The sequence below is a fragment of the Podarcis pityusensis genome (genome assembly GCF_964106645.2).
Source record: "Podarcis pityusensis genome assembly, chromosome: 11".
NCBI classification, from domain to species: domain Eukaryota; kingdom Metazoa; phylum Chordata; class Lepidosauria; order Squamata; family Lacertidae; genus Podarcis; species Podarcis pityusensis.
This window is the reverse complement of record NC_138036.1, coordinates 49983890-50000153: the sequence shown is the minus strand read 5'-3', so window position 1 is coordinate 50000153 and position 16264 is coordinate 49983890. Positions and strand designations below refer to the sequence as shown.

The 16264-nt window shown below is 42.0% G+C and overlaps 1 protein-coding gene and 1 long non-coding RNA gene across 2 annotated transcripts; both read right to left on the bottom strand.

Annotated features, from left to right (window-relative positions):
• Nucleotides 1-5449: 5449 nt before the first annotated feature.
• On the bottom strand, nucleotides 5450-15557 carry ISOC1 (isochorismatase domain containing 1). Its single transcript, XM_080973047.1, has 5 exons — nucleotides 14728-15557; nucleotides 10286-10405; nucleotides 9941-10144; nucleotides 9470-9586; nucleotides 5450-6860 (listed from the first exon to the last, which is right to left on the bottom strand). The coding sequence occupies exons 1-5, from the start codon at nucleotides 15172-15174 to the stop codon at nucleotides 6714-6716; spliced, it is 1035 nt and encodes a 344-aa protein (XP_080829173.1). The 5' UTR covers nucleotides 15175-15557; the 3' UTR covers nucleotides 5450-6713.
• Nucleotides 12498-14706, bottom strand: LOC308458442. The gene is made up of 2 exons (XR_013977417.1): nucleotides 13176-14706; nucleotides 12498-12925 (listed from the first exon to the last, which is right to left on the bottom strand). It is a non-coding gene; the product is annotated as an uncharacterized lncRNA (long non-coding RNA).
• Nucleotides 15558-16264: the final 707 nt, after the last annotated feature.

Below are 16264 nucleotides of genomic sequence, written 5' to 3'. Positions count from 1 at the left end.
CCAGTTGTGGACGACTCTGGGGTTGCGGCGTTCATCTTGCTTTATTGGCCGAGGGAGCCAGTGTACAGCTTCCGGGTCATGTGGCCAGCATGACTAAACCGCTTCTGGTGAACCAGAGCAGCACACGGAAACACCATTTACCTTCCCGCTGGAGCAGTACCTATTTATCTACTTGCACTTCGACGTGTTTTCGAACTGCTAGGTGAGCAGGAGCTGGGACCGAACAACAGGAGCTCACCCCATCGCGGGGATTCAAACCACCAACCTTCTGATCTGCAAGCCCTAGACTCTGTGGTTTACACCACAGCACCACCCGCGCGGGTTCCCCCCCCCCCATCTTAGGTGGTTATAATTGTTTTCACATAACGTGCAGCCAGAATTTAAGAATCTTGAATGATAAATTCAGCACATAAGGCACGTTTTTCATTTAGCCTTGTGTTTGAATAATCTTATGTGGATGTTAAGAAGCCTGGGGTGTCTTAACAATTTCCCCATTAACAATATCACCTGTTAGTAAAGCTTAATTCATCTGGCCTTCTTTATCTTCCCTTCTACTTGAACATAGGAAGTCACTTTATACCAGATCAAAGTATTTATCTGGTCCACTATCTTCTACTTACCAGCAGGAGCTCTTCAGAGGCCTGGTTCACAGCCATGATAAGCCACGCGGTGGCAGATTTTGGGCTTTAACATTTCTGCGGGGCCCCGGCTCTCACCTTCCATTGTTTGTTGTTGTTGCGATGCCCGCTGCAGCACCCTCTCAACTCAGTGTACACTGCGGGCAAACTGGTTGTGCTCCCTTACATCCGCCTCTGTGCATTGCTCCCATTTATCTACACTGAATCATGTTATTTAGAATTGTAGAGTTGAAAGGGAACACAAGGGTCATTTGGTCCAACCCTCTGCAATGCAGGAATCCTCTGACCAACGTGGTGCTTGAACCCACGACCCTAAGATTAAGAGTCTCATGCTTTAGCAACTGAGCTATCCCTCGGATGATGTGTTTTAATGCAAGACTATAGTTACATTAGGATTCCCACAAAACAAATAATCATGCCTAATGCTGCTCAGCCCCACCACCTGAACACTAGAAGAACACAGGTCAAACTACCGTATTTTTCCATCTATAAGACGCCCCCATGTATTTTGGGGGAGGGGTTCAGATTTAAGAAAATGGGGGGGGGGGGGGAGATGGCTCAGAGTATAAGATGCCCCGTAATTTTTGACATTATTTTTTAGAGAGAGAAAACCTAGTCTTATACACGGAAAAATACAGTATTTGTATATCAATCCCACTTAGGGTCTGAAGCAGATTCTTTCCCATTACCTGCTCCTTTTCACCAGAAACATCAGGCATTGAACCAGAGACCTTATGAATTCAGGGCATGCGCTCTACCATTGCAAGTCAGATCATATTTTACCAAGTGACACTAGGACTTTCACTCTTGCTAGAAGCTTGGCCTTGCCCTCACTGGTTCTGGAAGGTTCCTATAGAAGAGTCCTGTATGCACAGAGACTTTGCGTCTGACCATTAGGGGAAATAGGAAGCCCAAAAACATATATTTTTTAGATGTCCTTTTTATGTTGAGATTTGTAGAGACACCACTGATCCTTTGCTGAAGAGGCTCGCCGATCTTTCAGACAATTCTAAACTTAGTTCTCTCCTCTTAGGCAAAGATCACAAGATGACCTGGCTGGTAGCCAGATTTTGCACCCAGATTTGTAGGCACAGATCATCCTCTAGAATAAAATACTTACTTGGGAAATGTTGAAGTCACCCTTTGGGGTGCCTCAGGGTCAATTTTTATGGTAGCCCAAATCTCAGTTGTACGGGTGTATGTATATATCTCAATTTTAACTCATGAGCTATTGCTGCAATCTGCTCTGGTTGTATATTTTATCTTTATGAATGCTGTTTTTATTGTGTTATGCGAGCTGGTCTTTGACCGTAATAAATTATCTATGAAGGTACCAAGTGACGCTATTAAACGAAGCCTTGTGTATTTGAGTTTCTGGTCCAATTCCTGAATCTGGTAACATTTTGCCTGAGTCTCGTCATGACAACAGAGCTATCTTCTGTCCCATTCTTACCTTTAGGAGGAACAGCGAGCAAAGCATATGGTTAACTAAACAAATTCTTGCATGCATATAGAGGATTTTTAAATAACACACAAAAAAAACCCCTGTATCTGTTAAGATGTTCATAAGTAATAGAAGTAATTGTTACTGCTCGCCAGAAATTGAAACAGCAGCACCACTAATGAGATAATAAATTACAAGTACAGCCATAGCAACAATCTAGTTTAAAGATACCAGCTCTCGTTTTCTACACAATTAGCAAAATGTGGCAAAAGAAAGCAAGCCAGTGGTGTAGTGCCTTTGGAGGCTGTGCACATGGGCTTGCGTTGCTCTCCTGAAATCCAAATACTGCACATTGCTGCCAATTACCTAGAGGGAGAATTGCACTGTGAAGGATTTACTCAGTCTACCGTCCAGTTTGGGTTTGCGTCTTTAAAAGGCACAGATACACTACTTGTCTGTAAGCACTTACAGTATTCTCCCGAGTCCTCATTAAAATGAAGCAAACAACACAATTGCTCTTTTGAGCTTTTTCAGCTGCAGCCTCTTGCTGTTTTACTGAGAAAGAGCCTTAATACTTCAGGGGCATAACACTACCAGTCTTTGATACGCTTCATGTTACTTCCCTTCGTGGCATCATGATTGCTAGTCTTTTTCCACCTTTAAACGTGTCTCTACCAGCCAGTAGCATCTACCCTTCCCTTCACCTCTGACTGCATTGTATACCAATTTTATCTACTTCTTGACTTCCTATTATCTGAATTTTGCTGCTTCAAAACAGCTCCTGTGTGTGTGTGTGTGTGTGTGTGTGTGTAAATTTGTGAGGATACCTGCCTCTCAAATTCAGGTAAATCTGCCTCTCAAATTCAGGTAAATCAATGGCATTTAATCTATAATTTAGAGGTGGGAAGCAAATTTCAAACCAATATTCTGAATCTCTGAATCATAGTTACAGGTAGGTAGCCGTGTTGGTCTGCTGTAGTTGAAACAAAATAAAAAATTTCCTTCCAGTAGCACCTTAGAGACCAACTAAGTTTGTTATTGGTATGAGCTTTCGTGTGCATGCACACTTCTTCAGATACCTGAAGAAGTGCATTTGTTTCTCTGAATCATGTCAGATCAGCGAATGGCATACAGTATACTAGTCACAAACCTACATTGGTCCGCATCCTCCGGGAGCAGAACTGTGGAGCAAAGTGGGCTGTGGATTGCAGCAAATGGATCAACTTCACATTTTTTGGTTACATTCTCATTGACCAACCAATCAAGGCCACAAAAACGCACAAAATCAATGCTTGCTGAGATTTGGAAATGTGATATAAGCATTTACACTGCAACCCTGCGCCCAATTAAATGCCTTCTGCACATTTATTTGGAAGAATGTTCTACGGCAAGCAATGTAGTCTGCTTCCAGGTAAATATATTTTAAGATCAAGATGAAAATTCCACTGAAGTCAATGGGTTGTTTTCAACTAAGTTCTACTCAAAGTATACCTACTAAAATTAGTGAATCAGTCACATCTATTAATTTCAGTGGGTCTGCACTGAGTATGACTAATGTTGGATACAACCCAGTAAGTATGTATACCATTTTAACACACATACACATACCTGAAATTTTGTGTCCTACCAGACGGCTTCCAAAGAAATAAAAAGGTATTATTATTGCAGTTTTGAAATTAAAAAGTGGATCTTCCTTGCTTTCAAGAAAGTCAGTTTTATTTACTGACTGAATTCAGATTCTGCCCTTCAACGTAAAAAAAACATTTCCAGGGCTTGTAAAAATATGCTAAAAGCAACAGTAAAAACCACTAGATAAAATATAAACACAGCAAGAAACAGCAGGATGAAAACACAATTCTGCCAGGTTTTGGGTTTTTTTTAGTCTCAGGGAAATAAAAATAACTTTGTCTGGAAATTTTAGAATACTTTTGATTAACCAATTGGCTAGGAATGGTATTTTAAATGCAAGTTAACAGCTCAAGGTGTGAATATTCTAGCTATAAAAATAGCCTTTCTTATCTAGAGTGGCATATCCAGTTAACAGCAACAGACCACTGTGTGAGAGCATATCTTAAGCGTGGACTGGTACTGATGTTCAGCACAGAACCATCACCTTATTTGTTATAACATGCAAGTTTCCTGGGCAACTTATTCACCAAGGGGAAAAAAATCCTTAGCAGATTTTTTTCAGGTGTGAAAAGGTGACCTCGACTGCTCCTGTTGAACAGGGTGAAGAATGTAAACCATTTCACATGCAAAGCAACAGGTAACAGCTCACCTTGATTTTCACTTGTGCTTCGAGTGGCATTCCTACAAATTCCTTCTTGTTAAGTATCATTGAACCTAGTGGGAATCATTTGTGAGTAAGTATGCATATGATTATATTCCTATTCAGAGGTAAGGTGTGACATAGAGCTTAACTATCAATGGGCTACATTAATTTTGTATTTGGGACATTGCATTCTGCAATGGTTTATGCCTTATTCCAGGAAAGGAACAGCTTTGTCGTTCTGTAAGGTTTTTATAAATATGGCTTGAAATCTTACAGAATTGTAAAACCGACAGTTAAGATGCACAAAAAAACCGTTAGCAACAACCCTTTTCCTCAGCAGTGGAAGAAGAGATTTATACTGTATATAAATAGCCTAAAAACTGCCACCTTCCTGTCTCCCCACACAGAGCCATTAAGTCCCGTGATGACACAGAATGCTTATGAGAATTTTTGTAATGGGATTTGTGGAGCAGGGATGCAAAAGTTATCTGCATATTGGTCCAGCAGCACAATGGTGTCTGTTTCTCAATCGAAAGCTATTCCTGCTGAATTGAAGACCACTTGAGGAAACTTTTCACAGGCAAAAATGTGATTTGGCATAGGTGTCTGTTGTTTGGTTGGATGGAATATAAACTCCTGCAGGTCATGAGCAGTATATCTAGGGCATACCTAACAATAAATTGCATCAGTGATTGATTTGAACTAGACAATCAAATCTTTGTCTACAGATGTATCTGATATATGGTGTAATATATTAAGATGTGTTTTCAGTTTGGTTCGAATGTTATTGGGCTGTTTCTGCTCTTTGACAGCTGTTCCTTTATACTTTGCCCTGCTTGAAAGCACTAATAATAAGACATTAAAAAGTAGGTCACTAATGTGGGGCAGTGATTTCTTCAACTCTTTCGTCTTTTGTCTGCAGTCACATCTTGTGCTTGTTCTAAACCGTGACAAGTTGTTTTCGTTTTGTTTTGCAGAAAATGAAAAACAAATTGCTTTCATCCACACGCTTCCCTCCACAGACAGAACATAACTTTTGAAAACACAATAAAAGTAAGTGTAGAATGAAGACTGAAGTTTTATATCACAACAAGACACAGTAAACATTTGCATTTATTTGAACATACCACGATCATTTTAAGAGTCAATGTTTGTGGGAAATTTAAGAACTTTCCATCAATGCATGGTTTTTGTTTTTTTTAAAAAAACACATCGGTATTATTACTGTCATATTGCAAAATATATTCCTATAAAGCCACAAACATACTTGATACAAATCCTAGAACAATTTGAACTCGGTTCTAACATGAATTAATTGGCCTGTATTAAGGGCACTGTTATTCAAATTTACTTCCAGCTATAAAATTATAGATGTCTTTTTCAAAATATACTATTACACCGGACTCCTTTTAAAGCCTATTTAGCATCCATATTGCAGAATACTGCATAAAACTGAAGAAGCTGATTCCCCCCACCCCAAAGCTTGCTTGAACTAATGCAGAAGCCAGATGGAGTTCGTTAAATCTAAGCATACAGGGATTAAAAATAAATCCCCCAACGCATCCAGAAAAAAAGTTATTTTAGTACTTGGAAATGAAGAGTTTGAGCATCTTACTTTGAACTGTCTACAAGTGAATTAACGTCACTCACTTCAGTGTCATCTGTCACTCACTTACTCCCATTAACAAGCTGACAGAATTGCTCTTTATTTTAAAGTGAACATCAATCCGCAGACTTTTTTTTCCAGTTAGAAAGGACTTTGTAACACCATTTAGTAATAAAGTCTCGGATAATCAAGAATCAGCTTTGCTAAGTTACCTTCTAAAGTACTACATCTATATTGCCTGTTCCCTTAGCTTGTTCTTCTGACTATAAAGCACCATTCCCGCCCACCCAAAGTATATATATCTATCTCATTTTATTTAAAATATGATTCTATTTGTAGAATGGCAAAACGTCATGTATCACATTTATCTATGTCATTGTATTATTAGTACAAAAAGTAAAACAATTCCAAAGTACGTTTGCACAATCGAGGTTTCACAAAAATATGCACTTTTCCGAACTGTGTTACAATCAGTGGGTACAGTAGAGACAAACAGGCACCTCTGTTTTAAAAGTTTGTTTGACAACAAAAACGATCCTATGGTACCCAGAGCCTTGGGACGACTGTGACTAACAGAATACACTCGCACCTGAACAGCGTAACCAAACAAATTCTGCTAAGGCAAGCACAATAACATCGATTTGCAGGTGATGTGTGTGTGTGTGTGTGTGTCTGTGTGTGTGTGTGCACGCGAGTGAGAAAGTTTACATCTTTGACTCTCCGTTTCCAATGGTCTTTCAAGAACGTCGTCTTTTACACTTTGGAGAGGAGCCCTGACTCTGGAGCACTTGCCTTAATGAGGTTCTGGATTTCTTTGAATTTGGGGTGGTCTTTGTCGGCTATTAGCTGCAGCAATATAGCTTCACTAGTGGTAACGATAATCCCGGTGCGAGCTAGACGCTGAAAAAAAAAGAGCAAAAGAAGACAGCTGGGGTGAGTATACGCTGCGTACCTAGCGAGTAACTTTTCAACCACAATACCACTGCCTCTGCAATTTCTTGTCACAGGTGAGGGAGGTCCCAGGTAAGGAGGATTGGCAATTTAAGATGACAGAATACGCGAAACTAGCTGGCCTAGCGTACAGAAGAAGAGAGCAAGAAGAACGTATATTTAAAGAGTGGGGAATTTTTTGCCGAGTATATGGAAAGCAATTTTGCACAGCTGGAAACACTGGCAGCGTTAAGGTGAATTCAACAGGGTAACAAATACTTGAGCAATGTAAGATGGGAGAATAAAATGGTTATGGCAAAATATGCAGGAATGGTGGATAAAAGCAAATGAACCATGGAAGGGAAAGGAGGGAAGTCATCAAATGTATGGTACTATGCAAGACGCTTATTCTGAGATGTAAAACTGAAAACTTAATAAAAACTATAAAAATAAATAAATAAATAAATAAATAAAATTTCTCGGCACAATATATTACGGTTCGTTATTTTAAAACAAGAGAAACATCCATTACCATTTGCGAGGGTAAACTTCTGTTCTCTTTCACTGCAATGTAGGTAGGCTGGATTAAAAATCCAAATGGCTAGGACTTTAAATCACTTATATGGAATAGTAATACACAGGGCTCTTTTTCCTGCCGGAATTCAGTTCCGGCATTTCTCAGGTGGGCGCCATTGCCATTATAAGATAACAAGGGAGGCATTTTTCTAGCAAAAGGGCACTGGTAATATAAAATTACCTATGTCCTTGGTGAAATTAAACAGGATTTAACAGCAGGAGGTCATATTCCATGTAACATATTAAATTTGACAGATCCTTATTAGAGGAATACCAATTTCCCTAATATCAATTTATTTTTGTCCTGTCACACTTCTGAGACTATCAAGATATTTTAGCAGCTGGTGGGAGAAAAATCTGCATAATATATTAAACAGTTCTCGATGGAAACACTGAGATCAGATGCACACCTTTGCCAATGAAAAATAAGATTTGATTTAGCATGATAGGTTTGTCAAATGGCTGTAGTTGTGGTAAAGAAGTGGGTGAGAAATTATACAAAAAATGCCTAGTTTCTAGAAAGACGCTATGCTACTCTGGAACAGCAAAAGAAAGCCTTGTGGTTTCTTAAAAACTAACGTTCTTTATTATTACAGCATAATCTTTCATGGCTCAATCAGATGTGATACCTGGATACTCCTCACTCTTAAACATTCCAAATATCAACACAAAAACACACACAAGGAGCAAGCAAAAACGAGGAAGCACTAAATAATGCTTTCATTCAGAAAATGAGGCAGTAATTAAAAGAACAAAGAAAGCTGCAAATGCAAACTTCAAAAATGTTTGGTCCAGGTGACATTTAAAACAAATAATGACACAAAGTCAAAGTTGGGAATTATCTTCTTTGAATATGCCCGGTTTACAAGGCCATAAGAAATCGTCCTAAATCCCCTATAAGAACATGACTGTTGTCCAGTATGTATTAGAAAAGTTGAGGGCAAATCGCTTTGCACTGAGAATTAGGCAGAAACATTTGCCATCACATATGAAAATTGCTCTCTGCAAGCGGGAGGATAAGAAATAAGTATTACTTAGTGTAGACTTATTTAAAATTAATGGACATAACTTAGTCACGTGGTCGGGGGAGCAATGCTTATGATGGAGAAACAACAATTTTCTCATTGAAAGGAAAGTTGGGGGGGGGGGAGTTTGGCATTTTGTTTTTGGTATAGCTGGACAGTTCAGTTCTAACAGTAAGATGGTTAAACAACATGTCGTAATAACATTTAGTTCCAATGATCTTTATTATAGCAGTTGAATGTTTTGTACCCAAACAGAAAATCATAAAAGTATTTATTAATACTTTATGACAGCAGTCCAATAAATACTTATGTCTGAGTAACCCACTGAAAACACCAGAATTACTTCTCGTTAACTGTGCATAGGATTGCACTCTAGGGATGATACAGTGAAGAATTGGAGAGGGCTGATTATTTTAATGCTAGATAAAATCAAAGGATGAGTCAGTTGTGGTACAGAAAGGAATTTTTATAGTAACACTATTAGATCGGCAGTCGAGACAGAAAGTCTGGAAAAACACATCTATTATAACCCAACCATCCTGCTATGGTAGAATTCCCTAAATCAAAAACCATTCTTGATGGATACTGATCGACTTCCCCTCACAAACTTCCAAAAACAATTTCTTATTGAGCTTTCTCCATTGTTGGTCCGGTCTTAATATTAAAGCTTAGTAGTAAAAAACAATAGTGTACAAAACGATCAGCCAAAAGCTTAGATAAATAAAAGAGACTTTACATGTTTCCTGAATGCAGGTAAAGAGAGCAACTCCTAGATATCCCCAAAATGAATGACTTGGACAAAATAAGCAAGACATATGGATCTCATCGGATTTTCTACCGTTTTTGGTTACAATATGGTTCCCACTTCTCTTCCATGTAGTATGAATCCTAAAGTCTATCAGAAAGTTAGTGGTTATGCCCATCTTGTAACAGTTAAAGAGATGAATCTCATATACATCCCCATCTCAAAGTATTTACCTCTAGGGCAAACATTCTGTCCATCATACTTCTTGAAGATGTTGCATCGGCCACAATGTGAACTTCGAGACCTCTGCCTACCAATTCCAGAGCTGTCTGTTGGATACAGACATGAGTCTTGGAGAAAAACAAAAATTAACTTCATCAACTATCACATAAACAGAATATCAACAACTTCAGGACAAGCTAGCTGTTTGTGTATTTGTTTTCACACAGTTAGACAAAATGATCCGAATATAAGTGTATATAAGTGATTAGAGCAAGTTTAGCAAGCTGTATTTACAGATAGCATGTAACCTATTTGTTCTATTATGGAATAACATTGGTTTTCATATATCTGTTCTTCTCTATGTATATAAATATTTTATAGGATTATTGCCGTAACACTAAAAAATACAAAAACGTCACTTTTATCTAAATAATAATCATTTTTCAGAAAGTCTATAGGCAAGTTATGAATGCAGTACTTACTTCTACCCCAAATAAAACAACACTGCGAACTCCAGGAATCTCTGCTATTGCAGACTCAACTTCAGGCAATACCATAGAAAACTTTGTTTTTGGTAAGACAAGTTTAGCTGCAGTTAAATCTATTTCTTGCACTGTGCTTCCAAGACCTTTAGGATACTGTTCCGTTACAATAACTGGGATTCCTAAAATTCGTGCACCTTGAAGCTGCAAATGGAAAAAGCCGACACAAGAATTAAACTTTTATTTAAGCAATAAAATAGTCCATAACAATAAAAATTATACAGCAGCAGCAGCTGATAAAATTAGAAACCAGGTATGTTATACTAAGAAACCAGGTAAACTTACTAATCGTTGTCCTACGCTGATGATATCTCCAAAATACTTGATAGCAGGTCTAAATCTCTCTTGCATATCACAACAGAAAAACACAGTGCTTGAAGGTGTGAGGTTGCCCAATGTAGTTAACTGAAATAAAGGAAAAATCAGAAATCACAGGTCAAGCAAGTCCTATTTGAGGGGGGAAATTTTACATTGGCTAGGAGCCAAATACCCACTTTAGGTGAGCCCAAAGGGCTAGGTGTGTCCAGCAGGATATTGGACTTTTTTTTCTTTGAACAGCATGCTCCCATGTCATACAGTCAACTCACAAATCCTCTGTTTCAAAACCAAGATGTAACAGCAAGAGGAAAAAGAAAAATCAAAAGCTCCTTCAAGTGTGTTGAACTGGTTACACAATTCTTTGGATCCCAGTCATTATCTGCTGAGATAGCTCTGACATGCAGTCTTCCAGCACCTGAAGACATGTGCAATCTAAACACATTTCAAGATAAAGGTAACAGGCATTGACATTGAGATTTGCAAATACAGCAACACCGAACATGACGTATTGCAAATACTTGATAAATTAAAAGCTTAATTTAAAAAAACAACTAAGCAAAAAAACAGCATTCTAAAGTGAATCGCAGTGGGTTCTTCCCCTATTATGTGATCCCAAATTCACTATTTACATTCAGACTACTAGGACTGGAAAATTGTTCCCCATTCTAAGGAGCTGTGTCAACCCACCACTTTTGCCTCAGGCAGACTGAACCCTTTCTTAAAGTTGCTCTTTTGAAGTAACACACAGAGACACAGACACACACACCCTTCACCATAATGAAAGCCCCCCCTCCCCCCCCAAAAAAATCACAAGAAGTTTAAATGCAAAAAACTGGCACTCGATGCAGAAGGCTTCTCTCCGAAAATCTACAAAACAAGTTTTTCATTTCCCCAAAGCTAGCACAGGACACAGAACTGAAGGAGGGTGGGGATAGCACTCTAAAACCATCTTCACCATCCTTTAAAGCACTGTGAGTCTTTATCCTTACTAATGTCACTCTGAATACGGCAATAACCTCTGCTGACCTTTACTAATACAACCATGTTAACCCCTATGCATAATTCTGCAACTCACACTTTCTAATGTACATCTATTTAAGGAGAAGGGTTGCACCTCGGTAGTAGAAGTCATGTTTTGTGTGTGGAAGGTCAACCTTCAGCAGTTTCTGGAAAGACTCCTGTCTCGAACCCTGGAGATCTACAGCTAGTCAATTCCCAACTAGGTAAACCAATTGTCTGAGACAGCTTCTTTTGTTTCTAAAACATAGGGTGGAATCCAGGGAACTGTGAGCAATATTGTCCTCATGCAATGTGGCTTTCCCAGCTATTCCATCTCACTGCAGCCCCTTGCACCTTCCCAGGGGCTGCAGTTGGAAGAAATCAAAACTCACCTCCCTTATGTTAGTGGAAGTGGCTCTCCGGACTGCACTCGTAATTTTTCAACAGTGTGAGCAACTACTTGGGAATTATTTTATGTCCGTGATAAGCATACGTAAAGTTGCTTAAAAGATGAAAGTTTAAGCTGGAGCTGACTCACCATCAGTAAATGCAGTGTGGCTTAACTTTGAAAAATTCTTTCAAGTACCCTTTTTGTGCACACTGGCACAGTTTGTACATGACATTTAGCTAAACTTTAGAAGAAACTATGGTTTGAGATAAATGAGAAGCAAGCTGGTGCCTGCTGCTCAAAGGTTCCCTGGCACTGCAGACAAAGCAAGCCAGCCTGACTTCTTGCGATGTCAAAACACAGGTTTGTGGCTTATTTCCCTCAAACAAACCATAAGCAACAGGCCCAGAACAAACCTTTTGGTTTGTCTGAAGAGAAAAACTACAAGCCTCAGTTCAAAGGACAAGTCAGACAGAGCAGCAGCAGGAGCACTCTGAGAACTTGTTTCAAACTACGGTTTTAATGTGATGTCTGAACAGGGCTAATGAATGTGTGCTATCGAGTAAGGACAGCAAACCAAACCAAATATTTAGCATGGTCTCCTACACTCAGTCTGTTCGGCATCTTTCAATTCAGCCTCCCTTTCATGAGCAGCAGCACACTATTGATTGTTACTGGGACTTAAAGCTTGCAGCCGTGACAGGATGAGAATGCCTAAATACTGATCAAAATTGGGTAGGGACAAGTAGAGGAAATGAGCGCTTGCACCTCTATTTTGAGCAAATTTGTGGGATAGTTAAGTGCAAGTGATTTGAAGCAATATATTTAAACTAGTCTGTTTTTTCAATAATACGGTGCCTGACTCTGCACAAGATCAGGCTGTTATTGTTCCTCAAAACACGTTCCCTAACTGACAAAGAGGCATTACTGAATGTACAGTTTGTACTTGTATGCTGTGGCGGTGGATGAAAGTTCCCCGCATTCTCCTGAGGTTAGATGCCCTTACACACTTGCTTTCTAGAGACGTATTCTGCACTCAGCTATGTTTCCAAGTGGATGCTTTGCGTAGCTTTTTTATATAACTAGTCTCACATACCTAGTTCAAATTGAATGCATTACCAAATGGCCTTTCCTAAATCTGCAAACTCTTACTTTAATTTTGGACTGAGAATACTTTCCTTGCCAGCTTCAGGATAACATAAGTCCAAAAGAAGGCTCTCCTTCGTACAGTGGTACCTCGGGTTACATACGCTTCAGGTTACATACGCTTCAGGTTACACACTCCGATAACCTAGAAATAGTGCTTCAGGTTAAGAACTTTGCTTCAGGATAAGAACAGAAATCGGAATCGGGCTCTGGCGGCACGGCAGCAGCAGAAGGCCCCATTAGCTAAAGTGGTGCTTCAGGTTAAGAACAGTTTCGGGTTAAGCACGGACCTCTGGAACGAATTAAGTACTTAACCTGAGGTACCACTGTATTGCCTTTGAGTCCATTTCTGGCTTTCTGGGGCAGGAGGGCACTTCGTCCCTGGATTATCAGATGGGTGAGGTGAAAGGCACTCCCAATTCTCAGCTGGGGTTAGATGAGAAGCCCTTACCCTCATCAAAATTGAGTAAGCCGAAGTGGAGACGTGTCAGGAGAGTCATGCTCCACCTGCCAACATCCTGCCTTCTGGAGGTGGGAAGAATCCGATTTCTCCTCCCATCTTCAGGGGATTTCTTGCTACTCTGCCCAGTATTTTAAATGAGGAGATGGAAGCAAGCCCCACTGAAATCACTGGGTGGCGTGGTCTTAAAATTAAAAATGCTTTGGACCAGATTACCTGATGTGCTGTGCAATAGAGCCCCCCTTCACATCTCACCTGAGCCAGAAACACCTTACATGGCTCTAGGAGGAAAGCCCTCCTTTCTTTTTGCCTCTGCTACCCAAGCGCATACCAACACTTCTCTGATGAAAATAGGAAAGCCCTATTCCATGATGATGATAAAAAATAATATATTTATACCCCGCCCATCTGACTAGGTTGCCCCAGCCACTCTGTGCAGCTTCCAACTTATGTTAAAACCTAATAAAACATTTTTAAAAACTTCCCTATATGAGACTGCCTTCAGATGTCTTTTAAAGGTTGTCTAGTTACTTATCTCCTTGGCTCCGGGGTCGCATAACTCCATACCCTTCAACGTTTCTCTGATTAAAATAGGGATGTCCTACCATACCCGCCAATAAAAATAGGGACGTCCTAAGGAAAAGTGAGACGTTCCGGGATAAAACCAGAAACGAGGACGGCTTCTGTAAATCCAGGACCGTCCCTGCAAAATAGGGACACTTTTAGGGTCTGCAAGCACCATACTGGCATTGGCCTACCCTCCAAGGTTGGCGGTAAGGATCGCTACACATGGGAATAGCCAGGATTTTTGTTGGGGGGGGGGGAACCAATGTGACGGGTCAGTTAGTTATTTCCCGTGCTTTTTTTCTCGGGGGGTACGCAGACCCCTAAACATTTTGTGCATCTAAGTTCGGCCTCAACGAGGGGCAGTATTTTTAATATCAATAGGAAAATGAGAATACTCCTAAACATTTTTTAAAAGAAAAAAAGCACTGAGTATTTCTATTGTTTTACTTGATCTGGGGGATGGGGCAGCTGCCCCCCTCTGCGACGCCCATGTCACTACCCACTTCAGACCTGCACCTGGCAGCTGTTTTTATAAGAGAAAAGGAATGCGAGAGAGAGAGAGAGAGAGATTTATGCTTTTCTCTCTGGGCAGGAGGCAGACCTGGAGTTTGTCCCGCGTGTTTGGGCGGCAGGGAACCAGCAAGCTGCCAGCCGGGAGAGTTCACCACCTCCTCCTTCTGCAAACGAGAGAGGATGGTGGGGGCGAAGGGATCTCCCCCTTTCCGTGACGGGGAAAGTGAGCAGGGGAGACCCACCCCGCGCCCCCCAGCCACCCACCCACCCACCGCGCAAAGAAACGGGTCTGGGTGCGCAAGGCTCGCCCCGCTCCCGGCTCCCCCCCGCGCCCACCTGTATCTGCAGCGGCACCAGGCGCACTTTGCAGCGCTCGCCCACCAGGAAGCCCTTGGGCAGGTCGATGTACTGGCTCCACTCGTCGGAGAAGAGCTGCACCACGAACTTGCGGTGCATGTCCAGCTGGTCGCCGTAGAGGCTCAGGAACTTCTGGATCAGCACCTCGTAGCCCGAGCCGTGCGGCACCGTCGAAGGCCTGGCGAACACCGAGAAGCAGAACAGCACCGGCACCGAGCCGGGAGACGAGCCGCCGCCGGCGGAGCCTTCCACCAAGGGCTGCTGCTGCTGCTGCTCCGCCGCCGCCATGTTCGCGGGCAGCCGCTCCAGTTCCGCGCCTCCGCTGCTCCTCCTCCCGCTGCCGCTGCCGGTGCCGCCTCCCGGCCAGACGGGGCGCGCCGGCGGCTCCCAATCGCGGCTCCTGCTCCTCCTCCTCCTCCTCACCATGGGAGCCAGCCCTGCCTCGGCTCGCCTGGCCGGGGCGGAGCGCGCAGGTGGCCGCCGCGCTTCGCTCCCCCTCGAGCCTTCCGCGCCCGCCCTCAGGCCGCGTCCCCGTTATCGCCTCGCCGGGAGCCGCTCCGTCGTCTCCTTCGCCCCCCACGCAATCCACGCGCGTTGTGCTGGCTGGCGCGGAAGGATACGGGCTTGCGCTGTGGAGAGAGGGGGGGGGGGATCTGAGGTGGCCAGTGACGGTGCTTAGAGGCGGTGGCCGCGGGGAAGCAGGGCTATGGCGGCTGCTGCTGCTGCTGCCGCCTGGCAGTCTGAGGGGAAATTCGGGATGGGGTGGAAATACCCCTTCCCTCGTTTCCTCTGCTCTTGTGGTTTCCATCTGCCGGCACCACACCGCGCCAAAAAGAGAGAGAGAGAGGCTGTGCCACTTTGGGGTTTTGGCCAGTCAAGTGTTTTCAATCCCTCCAACATTTCCCTGATGAAAATAGGAACGCCTTATTCCAGAGGTTTTTGACTTTTGGGGTCCGTGGCTCCCCTGCCAGTGCCGGATTTACCCATAAGCTAAACAAGTTATAGCTTAGGGCCCCGCTCTCTTGGGGGCCCCCAAAAAATTAAAGGGGGAAAACTGGATGTACATTTCCAAAATGTAAGATAAAAAAACCAAACAAAATAAAACCTACATGCAGCAATAGTGTTTTGTGTTGTGTGGGCTCCTATGATGGAAGTAACAGGCCCCACCTGCTAGCTTGCTCCCTAAAATATCACTGGTTTGCTCATTTCTGTATATAGGGTGCCTACATTCTGCATGTGCAAATGGGTTTAGATACCTAATAGGTCCATAAATTACCATATAGCATATTGTTATGTACTGAAGTTCTCACCCTGGGCCAGCAGGAGGATACTGTAGATAATTTACACTCAAGTCCACATATGCAAATAAGGGATTGAAAGTGACGTTCAGTGATTGGATAGTTACAGAAAGTGGTTACTGTTGTGTTGTAGTGGAGTTCTATATAAGCAGGCTGGCTGAACCCTTCAGTTCTGTTCTGTTCTGGCCTGTGAATAAACAAGAGCTGTTTGAAGAATT

Bases quoted from the DNA above. Each gene is read 5' to 3' on its own strand.
- ISOC1 (XM_080973047.1), bottom strand. From the start codon at position 15,174: ATGGTGAGGAGGAGGAGGAGGAGCAGGAGCCGCGATTGGGAGCCGCCG. The intron at 10,145-10,285 runs GTAAGTTTACCT...TTCCATTTGCAG, and splicing joins TCAGCGTAGGACAACGATTA to CTTCAAGGTGCACGAATTTT. The intron at 6,861-9,469 runs GTAAATACTTTG...TTTTTTTTTCAG, and splicing joins ACAGAATGTTTGCCCTAGAG to CGTCTAGCTCGCACCGGGAT.